Source organism: Mandrillus leucophaeus, unplaced genomic scaffold (assembly GCF_000951045.1).
Source record: "Mandrillus leucophaeus isolate KB7577 unplaced genomic scaffold, Mleu.le_1.0 Scaffold1265, whole genome shotgun sequence".
Taxonomy (NCBI): domain Eukaryota; kingdom Metazoa; phylum Chordata; class Mammalia; order Primates; family Cercopithecidae; genus Mandrillus; species Mandrillus leucophaeus.
In genome coordinates this window covers 313,098-332,947 of record NW_012101043.1, presented here as the reverse complement: position 1 = coordinate 332,947, position 19,850 = coordinate 313,098, and the positions used below count along the sequence as shown (strand labels likewise).

The following is a 19,850-nucleotide window of genomic DNA, read 5'->3' as shown; positions in this document are numbered from 1 at the left end:
TATTAATGTTAATGGGTATGTGTGGGTACAATTAGATTCCATTTAGAAACAAAAATAAGTCAGTGGAGTGGGAAGTTAAAGAATTGAATTAAGAGAAAATCTAAAAGTGCATTTTCCCTTATGAAGTTGGAGAGGTGAGACTGAGAAAATAAGAATCAAACAAAAAGCGGCAGTTTTTCAGTTATTGAAAGCACAGAACAGTTTCTTACAATGAACTTCTATTCAGAATATACATTTTTTAAATCATTAACCAAGGATATTGTTTATTGATAAGGGCATAGGATACTTTACATATTTTCATGGTAAAGCATTCATCAATGCCAAAAGTAAAAAATTACATCATTTTTTTTTCAGACCCAGCACAAATATTTTGGTAATGTAAGTGTATATCTGGTTAACTGTAGCGGAAGTGATGTAACAGAAAAATTAGGCTATCTGTTAGAAACAGTAATTCTGCCTCTAAATAGTCCATGTCTTCAACTTCATAAACATTGGATGTTATTTGCAAAGGAGATTTATTCTATATAGAATTTGATGGTTATAATACTCATCCAAAATTGATCTACAGGCAAAACAGCAACTGCTAATTCAAGAAATTTCTGACAAACCATGTGATTTTTGATAATTTGGGATGTTAAGAAGGGAAATAGGGTGAAGAGTCATCAATGCTTCTGAAGCAACTGTTCTCCACTCTTCTCAGAAAGATAAGAGTTAACCAGGTTAACTAAAATCTAGTTTAGTAAACCAGGTTAACTAAAATCTAGTTTAGTTAACCTGGTTAACTCAATTGCTATTCATGGCTCCTAAGTATTTCCTAAAATGTTATTCATGGGTCTCAAGTTCTAATGACAAGTTTCAGTAGAAGTTTGGTGAAAGCTCCTACACGTTTCTGATGACCTAAAATTATAGCATGTGGTACCTGTTCTCCACTCCTCTCAGAAAGATGAGGTAACCAGATTTTTTTTTTCCCCTCAATTGCTATTCATGATTCTTAACTTCAAAGGAGAGGTTTCAGTAGAAGAAATTTGGTGAAAGCGCCTACCCCTTTCTGTTCACCTAAAATTATAGCATGTGACATTGTCATAATCAAAAACAATTGATTTGGACAGGAAACACCTAGAACAAGAGCAAAATAATGTGCTATATTGAATGGATCAACTTATAGATTACAAGAACAGACATGGCATGAAAAAAAACTCTCAATTAAAAAAATTATTATAACTATCATCTTTCTCATTGTGCTCTACTTCGAAAAAAAATCAGTTATTCCTCTTTCCTGATGAGGAAGGACACTGTATGTTTCACCCTTTTATTCCTATGGCAGTCTATTGAGCCTTTAAAATAAGGCTCAGCATAGGTCATAAGGCTCAACATAGCTCAGGATAGTATTTACTGAAAACTTCCTAAAGCCAGTGGGGACAGGAAAACACTCTTTATGGCCTCTAACTGAGTCTCAGACCCTTTGAGAACTTGTGTTCAGTGGCTCTACATAGAGTGAACATTTCCCGTGAAGACTGTGCTTCATTAGCCAAAATCTCTGATTTCTAAACTTTAGGGGAAATATCAGAAGCATCAATCCTTTGAAGCAGAGGTGCAAACAAAATCAAGAGTCATGTCTGAACTGGAAAAAACAAGGGAAGAACGATTTACTATGGGTCATTCTGCCCATGAAGAAACGAAGGTATATGTATGGGCCCTTGAAGAAGTTTCCAATTATTGATTATGTTATCAGGGTTTTAATTGATTATATGAGATATAAACCTTGAAGTGACTGGCTTTTACCCAGGACTCCTGCCTCTTATCTTCCCTTGAGGTTGAGGCAGAAAAAATGATGGGATATCTTTGTGTTTCTTGGGGTGAAGAGAGCTGTGATATGAAAGCTGTCATTAAAGGGCATAAAATTCCTCCTACAACATTGCAGGATAATTTGGCTCAAGGTCAAGCCCTCTTAAACCTATTCCACATTGCCCAGATCAATTAGTTTCTTCCAATGTTCTTTCTAATTATTTCTTCTAAGCTCAATGTCCTTGTCTCTTAACTTCTCCAAACAAGGAATGCTCTCTCATTTGAATGTTTTCCAAAATATTTTTCCTTTGGCTATAATGCCTCTTTCTTTTCATACCCCATACCCTATGACTACTATTGCATCTTTCCAAACTATCCCTTCTTATTACTTCTAAAAACTCCTAAAATGTCATGTATTCAGAAAATTTCCTCTGAACATCTAGAACTGAAGATCATCACTATTTCAATAAGCAGTCACACCCTGTAACCTATTATTAATGTAACAGCTATTTTTGGATGTAATCTATGAACTCTTCCAAATGTTGGTGCTAATATCATCAATTCAGTTTTTTTGTGTGTGAGTGAACTTTTTACTGTTTATGTATTTTTTAAATTGTGAAAACAAATTTGCATTATATATCTTAAAACTGGGTGTAACTTTTCTATATATAGCATAACAATTCTAGCCCATTCTGTCATCAAAATATGGTCAAAGAACACAGATTTTAGCCAGCGTAGAATCTTATTTTAAAGAAGAACCCATAAAAGAAAAATTTCAAAACTTGTTTATTTGTGTATAGTAGAACTAACTTTTGTATTATGCACAGTTTTGCATGTAACCAGCATCTACATTAATTAAAATATTTGAGAAATGTTTGAAACATCTTCATTTTTGTCAGAATCACTGGGGCTATAGCAAATGGTGCCATTGTAGGGTTTAAAGACATATGTGGTCCACATGCTACCCAGAGCAATGGAGTAGTTGAAAAATATAAGATTCTTGAAGATATGACATAGGCAGCAATTTCAGTTATATAAGACCGCTAATACATAAAGTTCTGAGTTAATCTGGCATTCAAAGCCCTCTGTAGAGTCTCAAACTGTATAGTCCTAAAACACTCTTACTGCTTTGGTGCCAATGGTTCCTTATAACTTGTAAAAATTATCTCTCTCACACTTTCTGGCAGACAATTCATGCTAAGTTTCTCCTATGCCTTTGCCGTTGCTGTGGCTCTTCTTAGAACGTCTATGCTTATTACTGACCTGTCAAAAATCTTTCTACTCCATAAGGCTTAGTTCAAATGAACACTTTTCCATGCTTTCTTCCTCCTTCCCATCTTATTGTTTGTAGTTATTCCATCCTTTAAAACTGCAAAGCATTTTTACAAAATGTTCTTATGTAAGATCACATTTGGCTTGGCTTATTAGCTATTTCCATATATCTATCCTATTTCCTCTTTTAAATATATGTTGAGCAACTAATGCATGAGTAACTGAGAGAAGAATTTTTATCCAGTCTCTTTCTGCACAAGTCTCTGAGTGTTTCCCTGCTCACAGTGTCTGTGGCTGAGTGGTTCTTCCCCTCTTTCCTAAAGGCCCATATAGAGGAACTACGCCGCCTGTGGGACCTGCTGTTAGAGCTGACCCTGGAGAAGGGTGCCCTGTTGCTGCGGGCCCTGAAGTTCCAGCAGTACGTACAGGAGTGTGCTGACATCTTAGAGTGGATTGGAGACAAGGTACAGAACTTAAAATAGCAATCACATAGGGCCTCCCATTCCTCTATCCCAGGTACCCCAATAGCACATTACCACAGACTACTCACAAGGAAGTCAGGATGTCTGTTCCTGGCCTTTGTTCTTTGGAACAAGAGGAAATTGAGGCCAAAATTTAGGGGTATCTGGAGGTTAACATTGTGTGGAAGTAAGTCTGAACATATGGATCTGAATATGAAAAAGGCAAGATTTACACAAAGACTATACAATGAAAGATAATGAAGCTCACCCCTCTTCCACTTCCATGATTTTTAACTACTTCTCCTATATTTTTGCTCTGACTCTGGGGTCTGGCCTAGAGTATTGACAGCTCTTTCTCTAATCCTTTGTGTCTCAGTGCCTGGAATGATGGATGGTTTCATTTTTCTGAATACTTAAGGAATAATTTAATAGTTAGGACTAAAGATTTAGATAAGCAAATGCCTAACAAAATACTTTCACAGATACTGAGTATGTTGAATTGAGTAGAAACAGGGTGCATTTATCCCTCATGTTTCCAAACACAAAAGGATACTTTCAGGGTCTCTTGCCAATAATGCCACAAACTCGCTAAAGAACTGCCCAAAAGAGCACTTTCCCTTGTGCCAAGGTGCTACCTTAACACATATACTTCTACTGCTGGCCTTTCCCAGGAGAGCTTCTCCCAGTCTGCCCCAGTATCTCCATTTGAGTTATCCTGAGAATGCAAGCAGGGGTTTTGAGTTTTTTACCTACAGAAACTCCTAAATGTTTGCTGGCAACTCAGTAAACGCATGTGTCTACAGGAGGCCATAGCGACATCTGTGGAGCTAGGTGAAGACTGGGAGCGCACAGAAGTTCTGCAAAAGAAATTTGAAGACTTCCAAGTGGACCTGGTAGCTAAAGAAGGGAGAGTTGATGACATGAACCAATATGCCAATGAGTGTGCCGAGGTGAGGTGGGAGCAAAATATTCACTCCATGGAAAGGGTTCTGATCCTTAAGAATAACTTCTGGCCATCAGTAGATGGGATATGAGGGAGATGGGGCATTGTGAGAAAATAGAGACTGGCATGTCCCTGGAGTAACATACTCTGAGCAGTTTCCTTTTCTCTCTGGACCCACCCCTTACAAGTCTATTGAAATGGAAGATTGAGAGAGAAAGAGAGAGTGTGTTTTTGTGTGTTTGGAGGAATTAAATATACAACAGGCAGCAAAGCTATTGCCATTTAAATAGCTCCTGTACCATGCAGTACACTGATTACTCATGTTAATGGGGCACCGTTTCTTCATGAAAAAAACACAAAAATAAAGTAGCAGAGCATATAAAATAATGTTGAGCTATCATTATTTATACATATATGTGCATATGTAATATCATTATGCAAGATTATTTGGGAGGATTGAGGAAGGAAAGGAAGCAGTTTTATTTTTATTTACTTAAGAAAATACTTGAGTTTGTGATGTGTGTGTGTGTGTGTGTGTATATAAGTTTACATGTATATGTAAGTATATATATGTAAAATAAATAAACTCCAACTGTTATCTACATTTTGCTTTTCCATTTATAGTTTCATTATGATTGCAGCTCTATGGTGAGAATGATTGTCCTGACTTAATAAAAAGAAGACTTCAGAATGAATGAGTACTGGAGTAGGAAAAATAACCTATATTTTCCTATTTTTCTTTCAGGCCATATTTCCAGTAGTTTCTAAATTTTCTACCTCCATCACTTTTCTCTTGCTGTGGAAGTTTTTCATTTCTCTATTACTGTCTAACTAATCAAGAAACTTAACATCTTACTTGTTCATGACTCTGTGAGTCAGATGATTGAGCTGCTCTGCTGGGCTGTTTTCCTGATCTTACCTGGCATTTTTATGTGTCTGAAGTTATCGGGTGGCTCAGCTGGGGTGAAGGATCTAAAGTGGCCTCAATCCCATGTCTGGGACCCTGGTGAGGATGATTTGGGAGGATTGAGGAGATCTCTGGGTGACCTCTCATCATGCAGTAGACCATGCTTCTTACACACCTGTGTTACAAGAGTGTGAGAATAGAAAATGAAAGTTTTCTTGAGGCCTAGGTGCTGGAAGTCATAGAAAATTACTTCTCTATCAGTAAGCAAGTTAAAGAGCATCCAAGATCCAAGACTTGAGGAAATATACTCGACCTTTTGAAAGGATGAACAGCAAAACAGCATGCCATTTTTTCCAATCTATCACAGAAAGAATAAATCCAGCACAGCTAGATTATATTCTGTGCTCTTGAGTAGGGTCTACACTGCTGTAATAGAAAGAACCATGTACTTGAGAAGGAGAATGTGTCTGGAGAGACTTGGGAATGGGAATGAAAATGGAGAGAAACAGGGACAGGAAGAGTAAGGAGACTTAAGCATACGGGAATGCCTCAAAATTACAAAGTATCAAAACAGACTGATGCTTCTAGCTTAATCTCGTACTCACAGATCTCACTACTTTGGATGGTTTGCAAAAATGCCTGAAATTTCCTGCAAAATCATACGTGAAAGCATGTGTCTATAATTCTGGGAAGAGAAAAATAGCTTTTATTGGATTCTCAAAGGTGTGAGGACCACAAAAAAGTTAAGACCCACAGTACTAATCTTTGAGAAAATAAAGTCATATTTCATAAAAAGGAATTTCCTCTTCTTTTCCTTGGTTTCCAGGATCTCAGGGAGATTTCAAGCATTGACAAGGTGGAGCTCTCAAAATAACATCAGGGCTGGGCAACCTGTGCTAACAGGCTAGTACACTGCTGTGGGCACAGAGGCAACATCTGGCAGGTTGTTTTTCTGGGTTTTGGTGATGTACATCAAGTTGGGGCTAGGGAGCAGGGCTATGATGAAGTTCAGTGCCTAGCTACAATGGTCAGTTTTCACTTCGGAAAAAGCACGAACCAACGTAAAATGAAAAGTGTTTGAATCATTTTTAAAATATCATCTCTTCTCTGTATAACTCCGGTGTTGTTTTCCTTTGGCAGGAAAAGCATCCTGAACTACCCTTAATTCAGTCTAAGCAAGAGGAGGTGAATGCTGCCTGGGAGCGCCTTCGTGGTCTGGCTCTCCAGAGACAGAAAGCTCTGTCCAGTGCTGCAGACTTACAGCGATTCAAAAGGTATGGACCTGGCCACTGCTTTATGGAAAACTTTGAAGTGCTTTATAAAAACTGTGTCATTTGTATTAGGCTCTTTCTACTTCTGCTAGCAATTAGTGGTCAACACTTCAAACAAAAGTGGATCATGTACTTGCCTTTGAGACAGCAAAGGAGAGGGTAAAGAAATCTGTGACCCACTCTACGGCCAAGGATGTAGAGACTGGAGATCAAAATAACTAAAAAAGTAGCACCGGTGATTTAGGAATGGAAGCGCTGCAAAGGGAAGGGAAACAGGTTAATAATTAAATGGAAGGTGGAGTTAGGAAGAAGAAAAGCATTCGTAAAGAGCTGACCCAGATATGGAGCATATCTCTAGAGGCTCAGCTGTCAAGAAGCCCAGGACCTTAACATCTCAATAGAAATAACCATTAACCAAGAACATTTTATATTACTTTTTACTAGTACGTAGGAAGAAAGGGTAATTGCTCCTGGGTCAACTAGGATGGTCCTTGCTGTGAGTTCTGTTGGACCGTTTGCCCTGCAATGCCTGCTATCTTCTTTGGTTGAAGCTCTTGTTAATATCTGTAGGGATATGACTGACGCCATCCAGTGGATCAAGGAGAAGGAACCTGTACTCACCTCTAAGGACTATGGCAAAGACCTTGTTGCCTCTGAAGGACTGTTTCACAGTCACAAGGGACTTGAGAGAAATCTTGCAGTCATGAGTGACAAGGTAAGGTGCTGTTAGAGAAATGGCTAGCCCCTTGAGCTGGAAGAGGCAATCGTTATCTTGCCTATTGCTATGCCTCCAGAGGGCACAGTAAGTTCACTGTTTTCCATGAAGAAGAAATTGCGTGCACTTGGATATTCTTCTTCATTCTAGTTCATAACTCGTACATGGATACTGGATATAGCTTATTTTCATTTGAATTATTTTTATTTAAATATACATATATGTTTTATATTCTCTTGTGTTTTCCTAACTTATTTCACAATTTAAAAACAAAAATATTTATACCTCCAACGTTGATTTCTAATCTCACTGAGTAAAATACACCGTGGCCAAACTCTACCCTTTCATCTAACCACACTTTGTTCTGTTGCAGCTGAATCCTGATTCTTTTTGTACTCAGCAGATCAGAAAACATTTTCTTCTCCTTTTAAAATAAACTTCAAGACACTTAATGCTAAACGTACCTTTAGGTTTCCTTTTAAAACCTGGAAAACCTCAGGCACACTAGAACTTAGAACAAGCCTATTTTCTTAAATGATTTCCATCCTTTACTTCTTCCCTTCACAAATGTAGCCAGAACGTAAACCAATTGCTACTGAGAGTGCACAGGGGGGTCAACCTCCAGAAAGATCCACATTTGCTGTAATTTAATTTTAGGCCTATCCCTGTGCCCAGTTTCTGCAAACTTCCACCATTCTACTTTTTCTTTCATTCTTCCTTTTTCTTGTTGTTGTTTTTGGTCTTTTCCCCTAATAATGAATAATAAAACCCATAATTTGACAAATAGTGGTATTGAAATTCCAATCCCTAGACATCATCTGATTATAGTTGAGTATAATGAAAGGGCTAATAACATGTGAAAAGCCACCCATATCCACATTTTGCCCTAGTAACCCTGCTCCTCAGAGGTTGTCCTGAAAATGATCCAGCATTACTGAAATTTTCTTGGCCTTCTGGACAGAAATATCTTTCTGCCTTCGCAGTAATATTTAGGGAAATGGTATAGAGGAGTAGGGAAGGAAAAACTTAGCTTGGAAGCTTACTCCTGACATTTTCTAGCTGAATGATCTTAAGCAAATAAAATACTTTATCTTTTAGTTTTCACATAAAAGAAAAATAAGAATAATTGCTACTTCATGGTATTATTAAATGAATAATATAAAATGAGAACATTCATGTAAAGTACTTAGCATAATGAGAGATTGAAAAGTACTTAGTGAATTGTAATTATCGATATAGTACATTAGTATATTAATAGAAATCTATTTGTATGTCTATTTCTAAGTTATTATTATTCATATGATTTTTTATACCTCTCCCACAAAGATTTGCCAAGGGGAGTCAAAGTACTAGGATTTCCTACTAGGTTTCTTTTTCATCCCAAAGGTGAAGGAGTTATGTGCGAAAGCAGAGAAGCTGACGCTTTCCCATCCTTCAGATGCATCTCAGATCCAGGAGATGAAACAAGATCTGGTCTCCAACTGGGAGCACATTCGTGCTCTGGCCACCAGCAGATACGAAAAACTGCAGGCAACTTATTGGTGGGAAATCCCTCCCCTTTATTGCTCTACCTATCTCTACAGGGCCCAGATGTAATCACAAGAGCAGAAATAAGAGTAAAGAGGGTCAAATAGCGAGAGATCCTGCCTGCTCAGTAGAGACAAAAGATTTAAGTTGAAAGAGGAAGTCTTTTGTGATTGATAAAATACAGTAGTACCCCCTTATCTGTGGTTTCAGTTACCACCAGTCAACCACAGTTTGAAAATGTTAAATGGAAAATTCCAGTAATAAATAACTTAAAAGTTTTCAATTGCTTATTATTCTAAGAGGCATGATAAAATTTCTGGCTGGTCCACTTTGTCCCACTGGAAGATGAATCATTCCTTTGTCCAGCATATCCGTGCTATATATCTACTCACTCATTAGTCACTTAGTAGCAGTCTAAGTTATGGATTGACTGTCCTAGTATCACAGTGCTTATGTTTAAGTAATTCTTATTTTATTTAATTGTTCTATTTTTATCATTAGTTATTGTTGTTAATCTCTTGCTGTACCTAATTTATAAATCAAACTCTATTATAGACATATAGGTATAAGAAAAAACGTAGTGTATGTAGTGTTTGGTACTATCTGCAGTTTCTGGCACCTGCTGGGCATATTGAAATGTATCTCTCACAAATAAAGGGAGACTACTGTGATCAGCATCCCACCTCCACTCATCTGCAAATTTCCATCTTCCCCTGCTTGTATTATTGTGGGATGCTATGAAGTGGCTCAAAAAGCTTGAAAAGCAACTGAAGAAACATTTCAAAATTCTAGCTCTAGATAGGGAACTGAAAGACATGCAATACAAGCTGAAGAGCATCAAAATAACTTCAGTATTATTTTTTGAATGTGGATTACAAGCTTACAAAAACCCCTAATAGCCAGGCATCATTTAGTATTAATTCTTATGGTTAATCTTTAAATAATCAGAGGACAGTGCTTCTCATATGGTTATGATTTCAAAACAAATGATGAGCATTTAACTTTTTAAAATAGGTAACTGTTTTGCAGCTCTTGTTTCTTATTAACAGGGTTAAAGATGGGCTAGATACATGAGGAATCCTAACGCTAATTCTAGTTCCTCCTTCCCACAAGACGCTTCTTATTTATACAACAATATGTATTGTTTATTGGCTGCATTGTGAGCACCTTCCTCCATTTTAAGTACCTCTAGGGTAGGTGTGACCTTGAGGTGGTGGAGGTGTGATGCTCATGGGTCACATCCCACAGTGACACACTGACCCTAGAAATATACAACCTGGGGTGAAGGACTTACAACCTGCAACACTAATATCTGACTGTAAATAACAGGAAATATATCAGGAAAAAGAGAACCTAGGATTAGAGTAAGGAGCATCTCACACATCTTACCTCACCCCAAACCTAGCTCTTTGTTCAATGTCCTTTCATATTTGGTTTCTCCTTCCTGTCTTTTACCTCATTTTTCCCACAGGTACCATCGATTCTCATCTGACTTTGATGAACTCTCAGGCTGGATGAAGGAAAAGACTGCTGCGATCAATGCTGATGAGCTACCAACAGATGTGGCTGGTGGGGAAGTTCTGCTGGACAGGCATCAGCAGCATAAGGTAGAGAAGAAAGGCTCTCCAGTAGGAGGAGGGGGCAGGCTGAACGCCGGAAATGCCAGGTTTCTTGCTGCATTTTCAGACATTTTGTTTTGTGGCCACAGCATGAGATTGACTCTTACGATGACCGATTTCAATCTGCTAAAGAGACTGGTGAAGACCTCCTGGATGCCAATCATGAAGCCGCCGATGAAGTTCGGGAAAAGGTAATCTAGTTTAATAGAGTTTGTCAAATTTCAATTATATATGTAGTCATTACATAATCTCACAATAATATGATAATCTCTGAATGGGAAAAGGATAGAAGTCATTTAAATGTGTTAATAATATGAATCAAACTTTTACACTGCTTCCTTTCATATACAGTTGTCACTTATTATCCATGGGGCATTGGTTCCAGGACCTCCCTCAGGTGCCAAAATCTGCAGATGCTCAAGAAATGGCATAATATTTGCATACGATGCATGTACATTCTCCTATACACTTTAAATTATCTTCAGATTACTTACAATACTTCATACAATGTAAATGCTGTGTAAATAATTATTATACTGTATTGTTTAGGGAAGAAGCAAAAAGTCTGCACATGTTCAGTACAGATGGAATTTTTAGAAAATATTTTATATCCATGGTTGGTTAAATCTACAGGTGTGGAACCTACAGATATGGAGAGTTAACTCTACTGTTTTGCTAAATTTAGTTGCTTGAAATTTTCAAGACATGATGTGTGCTTCCTCATCTCTGAGCCTTTATTTCATCAACCCTCTGACTTCTACCTAATTTGAAACCTTCATTGCATTTTGCCTCCTGACATATGCCCAGTTTCGCGACCTTCCCATGCTCATCTCTAGACTGTAAACTCCACGAGGACTGCACCTTATTCATCTCTGGGTTCCCCACAGTGCCTAGTACAGCGTCTGGCATGGCTGACATCTGTGTTTGTACTTCTTTCCTCTATACAATCTCAAATTAAGCTGACATTCCTGCATCTGTGATTTTCAAATTTACATTAAATAACAGGACAATCTTAAACAGCCAGAATTCCACTGAATGAAGAAATCAGTTTTACCATCATCCTAACCTCCTACATCACAGGGCTTCAACTCTGCACCTTGACCCAGAGAGATTTTGTACCCGTGGTAGAGTCTAGGCATACCTTGGAATGGTAGTTACAGTAAGATCTGCATGCCTCTTTGCATCTCACTAGATGCCAAGCACAGCGTCTAGCACTGGGCAGTGGATGAGGTTGAGATAACCAAGTTTTGAATTCTCCCAGAACTCTGTGGGGACATTATAATATAGTTTTGTTTTGTTTTGTTTCATTTTTTAAACAAGGCTCTGTCAAAGAAAGAGCAGAACTCAAAGTCCTTAAAAACTTAACAGTTATCCTGCAATCTGATAATTTATTCTGCTTTTTTGTTGTTGACAGAGTATCACTCTGTCACACAGGCTGGAGTGCAGTGGCCAATCTCAGCTCACTGCAGCCTCTGCCTCCTGAGTTCCAGTGATTCTCCTGCCTTAGCCTCCTGAGTAGCTGGGACTAGAGGTGTGAACCACCACATCCGGCTAATTTTTTTATTTTTATTTTATTTTGCTTTTTTTTTTTTTTTTTTTTGTAGAAACTGGGTTTTACCATGTTGGCCAGGCTGGTTTTCAACTCCTGACCTCAAGTGATCCACTCACCTTGGCCTCCCAAAGTGCTGGTACTACAGGCATGAGTCACAGCACCTGGCCCTATTCTGCTTTTTGGATGGAGATAATACAGCTGCAGGTGTAATAAGGTGGAAATTCTTGGGCATATGCTTGACCAGAAACAAAGGCTTTTTCGTGTGTTTGAGAATATCTCTTCTCTCTTTCCCTGATGGTTTTTATTTGTTTTGGGAATAAAATGCAAACGTCTCAGTGCGATGTTTTATGTGCTCTATGAACTTGGATTTCATTGACTGTCCACACTTTTTTAGACACTGCACTTTTCTCTAGCTCACATTACATTATCTAACAATTATTTACAGTTCATTTGCTTATGGCATTAAGTCCTGATACCCATTCCCTATCTTTTAAATCTCTGTTTGGTATGAGATTTTCCATGCTTTCCCATACTTCTACTTGCTGGCTCTCTTAATTAGAATTAATCTTTTTCATTTCCTTATACATATAATGTTTTACCTCTTTTATGGAATTTATCCCATTTTTCCTATAGTACAATCATTTGCTTAAATGTTGGAATCTTAAAAGCCCATTTCCTGTTTATTTTTGTATCCTTCAAATGGCTTTGCATTTATTATATGCTCAATAAATATATAATAAAATAAATTAATTGTCTTCCGTATACATTATCTCCTTCTTTCCAAAGATGGAAATACTTGCCAGCAACTGGGATGCCCTGCTGGAACTGTGGGACCAGCGTCATCATCAGTACGAGCAGTGCTTGGACTTCCATCTCTTCTACCGAGACAGTGAGCAAGTGGACAGTTGGATGAGTCGACAAGAGGTAACGGGAGGGGTCCATACCATCTCTAGAAGTCATTTCTCTCACCCTTCATTTGCCACCGTGACTGCTGTGAGTTCTCTCACAACCACTCCAGTGAGTCGAAGCTTGTCTTGGGAACTACAGGGTGATCCACAAGAAAAAGAAAAGATGGGCCCTTTCTATAAGGCTCCTACAATTCCCTCATAACAAAGGCATATATACTTAAATACATAGCAGAGAGACTTTAACTACAGTTGAAATAAGGCAAAATAAATATCAAATTGGTAAAGAGTCAAGAAGAGAAAACTGATGAGTCAGGCAGGGTATATCAGAGTGGAGGTGAGTAGGCCACTTGAGGCAGTTTTGAGAGCTCAGAATAATGTCTAGACTGGTTGGGGAATTCCATGTGGACAGACCCAGAAACATAGGTGAGAAAATTGTATGAGTATCAGGAAGGATGCCTGGAGCTCCTGCTGTTTAAAGTTAATCTCTACCCATTATCATAATGTGTGCTAATTCCCACCTTGTTCCCTCCTGCCTTAGTCCTTGTCTCAGAGATACGCCAAGAGGAATGTTTCTTACCAGTCAGGCACATCTTAGGTGTGTCTTTCTGTCTTCTATAGGCCTTCCTGGAAAATGAGGATCTGGGAAACTCACTGGGCAGTGCAGAAGCCCTTCTTCAGAAGCATGATGACTTTGAGGAAGCCTTTACTGCCCAGGAAGAGAAGATCACAGTAAGAAATGGCCCCTAGTTTGGGCATTGGCTCCCTCTTTGTATACGTAATTTTACACAATACCTGTCCCTAGACAGCACTGGTCCTGTTAACTACCAGATATAGCCTGAGGATTATCCATAATCAAGTTACATCTCTTCTTTTGTTGTCGGTGTGTTTATTTGTGTGTTTTTCAAACTCTTTAATTTTATAAACATAAAATGTTTATATAGTGAGAAAGCAAAAACTTAATACTAATCTTTAGAAAAAAAGTGAAAATAGCCAGAAAAATACTCATATCAATTTTTATCACACAATTCTTGTTCTACAAAGCATATTTGGAAAGTTTTTCGAGATGGTAGGCCATTTTTTTTTTCCTGATGAAGTGCATGATTTTGTTTTATATTTTCTACAGTGTAAATAAAAATTATTGAATTCTTATTAAATATAGAATCATTACTCAGAAATTTTAATTTTTTTGTTTCTTCCCCTCTAGCAATATCTTAATATAATTTTCTATTCCTTAGTAACATCTGGATATCTAAGTACTGTCTACTCTTTTCCTTTATAGTATATTTTTCCTTTATAGTATATCTTTATCTCTCGGTTTTTCATCAAATGCAACTACAGAGTTTTCCTGTGAGCCTTAAGTAACAATGTCCCAGAAAGCTGGTGAATGTAAAGGCAGGACTCAGAGAAGTGAAAGGAAGACTTCATGGGTCCAATACATTGTATGTCTCTGGCTGTTCCTAGGATGATGCTGACTTTAACACCACCCTTGCCACATACACATACATACCACTACCTCCACCAGCAGCAACAGCAACAACAAAAATAACAGGCAAATTCCTAGTCTTCTCTGTTAATCTTAAATCAATACGATGAAGAGGTAGAAGTCCAATTAATATCAAGTCCCTCATTAATTGATACGTGTGTCCTTTCTGTTGATTCTCATTGGTCAAAGCTAACAGTGTAAAATAATTTATTGTTTATAAAGTATTATCATTTATTTTAGATCATTTTCCTATTCCAATCAATTATTCTGAGCTCTAGTAATTTGGGGGATTTCTGGTTAAACAAGGGTAAAAACTTACCTCTACAATTTCTGACTCTTCTCCCATGTAACTGGAGATAGAGATAGAGATAGAGATATAGCTAGAGTTAGATAGAAAGAGATAGAGGTAGAGGTAGAGATGAGACAGAGATAGAGATATATTTGAGAGATGAATACATGGACAGATAGATGGATGGACAGACTGGCTATGGACATGGCTGTATCATTGGTAGTGCTTCCTCTTGAAGACAAGAACAAATCAATCATAGCAACATCTGCTTTCATTTACTGCAACCTGTATTTAAAAAATAGTGTGGCACAGAGAATGTAATTGACATGCCCTGAGGTATATATTTTGAAATACAATTTATAACAGAAACCTGAATGAGGACTTACATCTGCTGGCCTTCAAACTTCTCCTCCCACATTGCTATGCTTCATCTTTAAACAGCTACCCAAACTGTGGCCACTTACTCAGTGGTCACTGAGGGCGTAGTATTCATTTTTATTTTTATTTTTTTCAGACTGTAGACAAGACTGCAAACAAATTGATTGGTGATAACCATTATGATTCAGAGAACATCACTGCCATCCGTGATGGGGTATGTCGAAGGGCCTAGAGCTTCTATGTGCCTACGCACCAGAATCAGGAAGAGTGTTGGTGGGCATGGTGACCAGGGTGGTCAGTGGATCTCATATGTCCATATTTGGTTTTGCTGATAGTAAGTTTACTCATGGTTTTTGCAGTTGTTAGCCCGGCGGGATGCCCTACGTGGAAGGGCTACCACTAGACGTAGATTGCTGAAGGATTCATTGCTTCTGCAACAACTGTATCAGGACTCAGATGACCTAAAGAACTGGATCAACAAGAAGAAAAAGTTGGCAGATGATGAAGATTACAAGGTAGGCAGAGTTTTCAGGAGCTGGATGTACTTATTAGGAGTTCGTTTCTTTGGAAGTACAGTCTTGGAGTAAAATGAACTTTAGCATTCAGCTGGTGATCCTCATTTTATACATGACAAAACAGAGGCTCAGAAAAGGGTAATGACTCCCTGAAGGCTATTTTATACAGTTAAATATCAAGGATCTAGATTTTGGTTTTCTTGTACTCTAATGTTCTTCACCTCTTTCCTTTGGCACAATTTCTGGTGATTCTTAGCCAAATGGGGGAAGGTGGGGAATGTTCCTTATTGAGCTGCTTGTTGCCCCTTTCTCACCTTTTCTGCTCCCCTCTGCATCCCTACAGTAGGTAAATATTGTGTCTAATCCCACCAATACATTTAAAGTTTGTGAAAACTACTAGGGACTCAAAAGTAACCTAAATATTTGGTATAATATAAACTTATAAAATTTTGTAGCTGAAGGAGAAAGTCCCTTATTTGATAGATAAAGAAACCAGGATCTAAGTTGGGAAGTGAGTTGCCTAAAGTTATCCAGTTATTTAGAAGGTGGTTTAACAGAAAGTTAGAAGCATAAACTCTGGAGCAGGTAAACCTGGGCTTGACTTTTTGTTTTAGTTTGTTTATGGAAATTCCTGAATTATCTCTGAGCCACAGATTCCTCTTCCTTAGAGTTGTACTAACACATACTTTGCACTAAAAAATGTTATATAATATAAACTATTATGTACACACATGTATATTTACAAACCTTCACATTTACCATCAGGGCGAGAATTAGGCTTTTGATTTCTAGGCTAGTATCTATTGAAAGTATTTATTTTACTGATATTATTTAGTCTTAAATGTATACTTCTGATCCTTTTGTTCAGTTATGGCTCCAGTATATGTTTAATAAACAGATCTCTGTATGGGTCAAATGGATGGAAGGTTCATGTATGAGGTGAAGAATGGAAGATAATTTTCACCTTTCATGATAACTCTGATTGTTAGTGTTTGAATGGGGTGTTGTATTCAAAATGATCTTCAAGCTATATCTAAGTCCAGGAAAAAAATTGCCAGATTAGTTTGCCATATCTGCCACATGTAGAAAGAGGGATTGGTTACATGAGCTTCTCAAACATTGGACTAGGAAAGTTCTCCCTTTTATCCTCTTGTTAGCATCGTTAGATTTATAGTGAGAAGTAACCTCTTATTCTCAAAATTTCTGTCCCTCATTCTTCAAGTAATGGTTCTTTTTTTGTTTCATCTTATCTCAGGACACACAGAACTTGAAGAGCAGGGTTCAAAAGCAACAAGTCTTTGAAAAGGAATTGGCAGATAATGAGATCGTGCTGGAAAACATACAGAAAACTGGCCAAGAGATGATTGATCGCGGTCACTACGCCTCTGACAATGTGACCACTCGTCTGAGTGAAGTTGCCAGCCTCTGGAAGGAGTTGCTGGAGGCTACAAAACAGAAAGGTAAAAAGCAGAGGTTTTGGTGAAAGATCATTTTCTAAATTCTGAAATGTACTACATTCATCTTCACCACTGTAAATTTATCTGGTGACCTCTATGAGAAGATATACTACTCATTTGCTTCCATGTGTCTTTCTTTTATTGGTAAAATTTTAAAAATCCTACCTGAATTTATAACACTGTATATTAACACAATTTTATGTTTTCTTCAAGTGTGTAGGGTTTAGAAAAAAAATTTTTTTGGCAGAGGCAGGTGAGTTGAAATTACTTTTGTTTTCCTCACTTTTTTCCTACTTTGTTGTTTTTCTTTCCCTTAAACAAATATTTTTGAACCATGAGTTTTAGATATTTTGGTTCTACAATCTAGACAAGATATTATGACCCAGGTTATTACATTAGACATTAAAAGATTGTTGATGTCACATGTGATTTTCCTACATTTTATTCTTATAGTGCCTGATGACTTGTTGATCTTTTTAAACCTATTTGAAAGTGTTTAGGTTCTGCTATAAGCTCTTAAAATAATCCTACATGTCTTCTTGGAGAGTCTTCACTTATATTTTACCCCTTACTTTCGAAAATTAATCAATTTTTAGTAATTAACACAAATAATGAGTTTTCCATTAGGGTGCACTTTGTTATAAACATCATCTACAAACGTAACTTTTCCTTTATTACATAATAAATATGTCATAGTGATTTTTTTTGGATACCATCCTTATTTTTGGTTTAGAAAAACAAAATCGAACTTGGCTATGACAATGTATCACTGCTACTCTTCACCATCGGGAGATACACCAATTGCTCTGCAGAAATAATGTAAATAATCGCAATAAGATCATAGTACAGAATCGATCTGAGCCGAGTGCGAATAAAGACATTTTCTGGAAGATAAAATAGTGGGGAACAGTTGGGAATGAAAGACAGGCACTAAAGGGGGAAGTAAAATTCAGTGAAATAATTTTGTAAAAAGAAGCTTACCAATTTAAAACTGAACCAAACTCATTATGCTTGTCCTAGAAAATAGAGTGTTTGAATTTGAATTTCCTTGAATAGGAGGTCTGGATAGAGAGTAAAAATCACATAAGGAAACACCCAAGATGGTTAAAATCTGACACAGCAAAACTATACCTTATCAGGCAATATAACTTCTTATTTATTTTTCTTTTGAGAACATTACTATATTCAGAAACAAATATTATCAGAATTCTACAAATTTAAGATGACTTTTTGTGAGCCACGTGAGACAGTTATATTTTCCTCTTTGCAATATTAAAATATTACATTGATCCTTTAATTGGAGGAAGGTATATTATAGTATAAGAGGAATAGTTATGGTACCTAATGTCTTCTACCTGATGTCTTCTCCCAGGGACCCAGTTGGATGAGGCCAACCAGCGGTTGCAATTTGAAAATAATGCAGAAGATTTGCAGTGCTGGCTGGAGGAGGTGGAGTGGCAAGTCACCTCTGAGGATTATGGGAAAGGCCTGGCCGACGTGCAGAATCGACTCAGGAAACACGGCCTCCTGGAGTTAGCTGTGGCTGCTCGTCAGGTTTGTTGTTAGCTCTTTGGTCAGTCATAAGCAATGGGTGTATATGCTCTGAGCACACTCATTATTAAGTAATAAGTAATTACTACTTATTAATCACTTAATAAGTAATCATTATTATTCAGAGAGCAAAAGAGCAAAGAACACAAGGTAAAAATTCAAAATTTTTAGTAAACCGACTGCCTTTTCCCAAAAGCTCCTCCAGTCTAGCCAGGGGTGCTGGGTGCTCCGCGTCTTTGGTCAGAATCTCATGGTTGATGTAAGGCTTTATTGACTTTTCTAAACATAAACTCTTCTCTCAATCGAGAAATCTGGGTTACGTATACATCTTTGTGGCTTACTAGTTATGTGATCTCTGATAGGTCATTTCACTTTTTGCATCTCAGTATCCTCACTATCCTCACCTATAAAATAAGGTTTGAGATAAAGTTGTCTTTTCCTGTTTGGGTGTTCTGTGATTCAAAACTTAAAAATATTTTAAATCCTACCTTTTTTAAAAAAAATAAGGAAAATTGAAACCCATAGAAGTAAAGCGACTTTCCCAATGTCACAGCAAAAATTAACAACAGAACCAGGACTATGAACTTGCGTATGTGCCACTCTTATACCCAATGAACAAGCGAGAAAAACAAGCAAATAAAAATCCTGGTACTGTGTCTGCCAGGCCACGTATAGTTTACCTCAATAATAAAAATGTAATGTACGTATTGTATCTATTTCACCATATAGGTATACAACTAAAATTTTATTTCTGGGGCGAGCCTTCAAAATCTTGTTTCTGTATCCCTCCTTTCTCAGATATGGCTCAAACGAGGAAAACTAGCTGGTGGCAAGGCATTCTGTTAAATGTATCTTTCTGAACTTCTGAGAATTTTTTGTAACATCACATTTCATCTCATAGGTATTGTTTCTGCTATGCAACAAACTTAGGCCAGAGAAATTTCCATTTATTTGCAGTTATAGCTCATTTTAAAGGGAAAGAAAGAATACAGAAGGTAAACTGTGATGGAAAAACACTTCCAGCTTTTTTCCTTGGGACCCGGTTTATGAATACTCTTAAACAATCAAACTCTGCAGTTCTAATTTTTCTGATTTCCTTGAAGCATTCTGTAAAGATTTTGATGTTTCTAAACTATGTTTTGAGAGCTACTTTCGTATGAATAGCCCTCACCTGATGTGGTGGTCCTCAATGTAGCAACCCCTCCAACTCCATTTCA

At 37.4% G+C, this 19,850-nt stretch overlaps 1 protein-coding gene across 1 annotated transcript in view; it reads left to right on the top strand.

Annotated features, from left to right (window-relative positions):
* Positions 1–19,850, top strand: part of SPTA1 (spectrin, alpha, erythrocytic 1) — a 75,941-nt gene that overhangs the window by 1,681 nt on the left and 54,410 nt on the right. The window contains exons 3-16 of the mRNA XM_011972058.1: positions 1,556–1,681; positions 3,381–3,521; positions 4,322–4,468; positions 6,509–6,642; positions 7,210–7,354; positions 8,741–8,895; positions 10,353–10,488; positions 10,590–10,691; positions 12,839–12,976; positions 13,579–13,689; positions 15,247–15,324; positions 15,470–15,625; positions 16,881–17,085; positions 18,455–18,636. Coding sequence (XP_011827448.1) covers positions 1,556–1,681; positions 3,381–3,521; positions 4,322–4,468; positions 6,509–6,642; positions 7,210–7,354; positions 8,741–8,895; positions 10,353–10,488; positions 10,590–10,691; positions 12,839–12,976; positions 13,579–13,689; positions 15,247–15,324; positions 15,470–15,625; positions 16,881–17,085; positions 18,455–18,636 — 1,956 coding nt within the window. The remainder of the gene's footprint in view (positions 1–1,555; positions 1,682–3,380; positions 3,522–4,321; positions 4,469–6,508; positions 6,643–7,209; positions 7,355–8,740; positions 8,896–10,352; positions 10,489–10,589; positions 10,692–12,838; positions 12,977–13,578; positions 13,690–15,246; positions 15,325–15,469; positions 15,626–16,880; positions 17,086–18,454; positions 18,637–19,850) is intronic.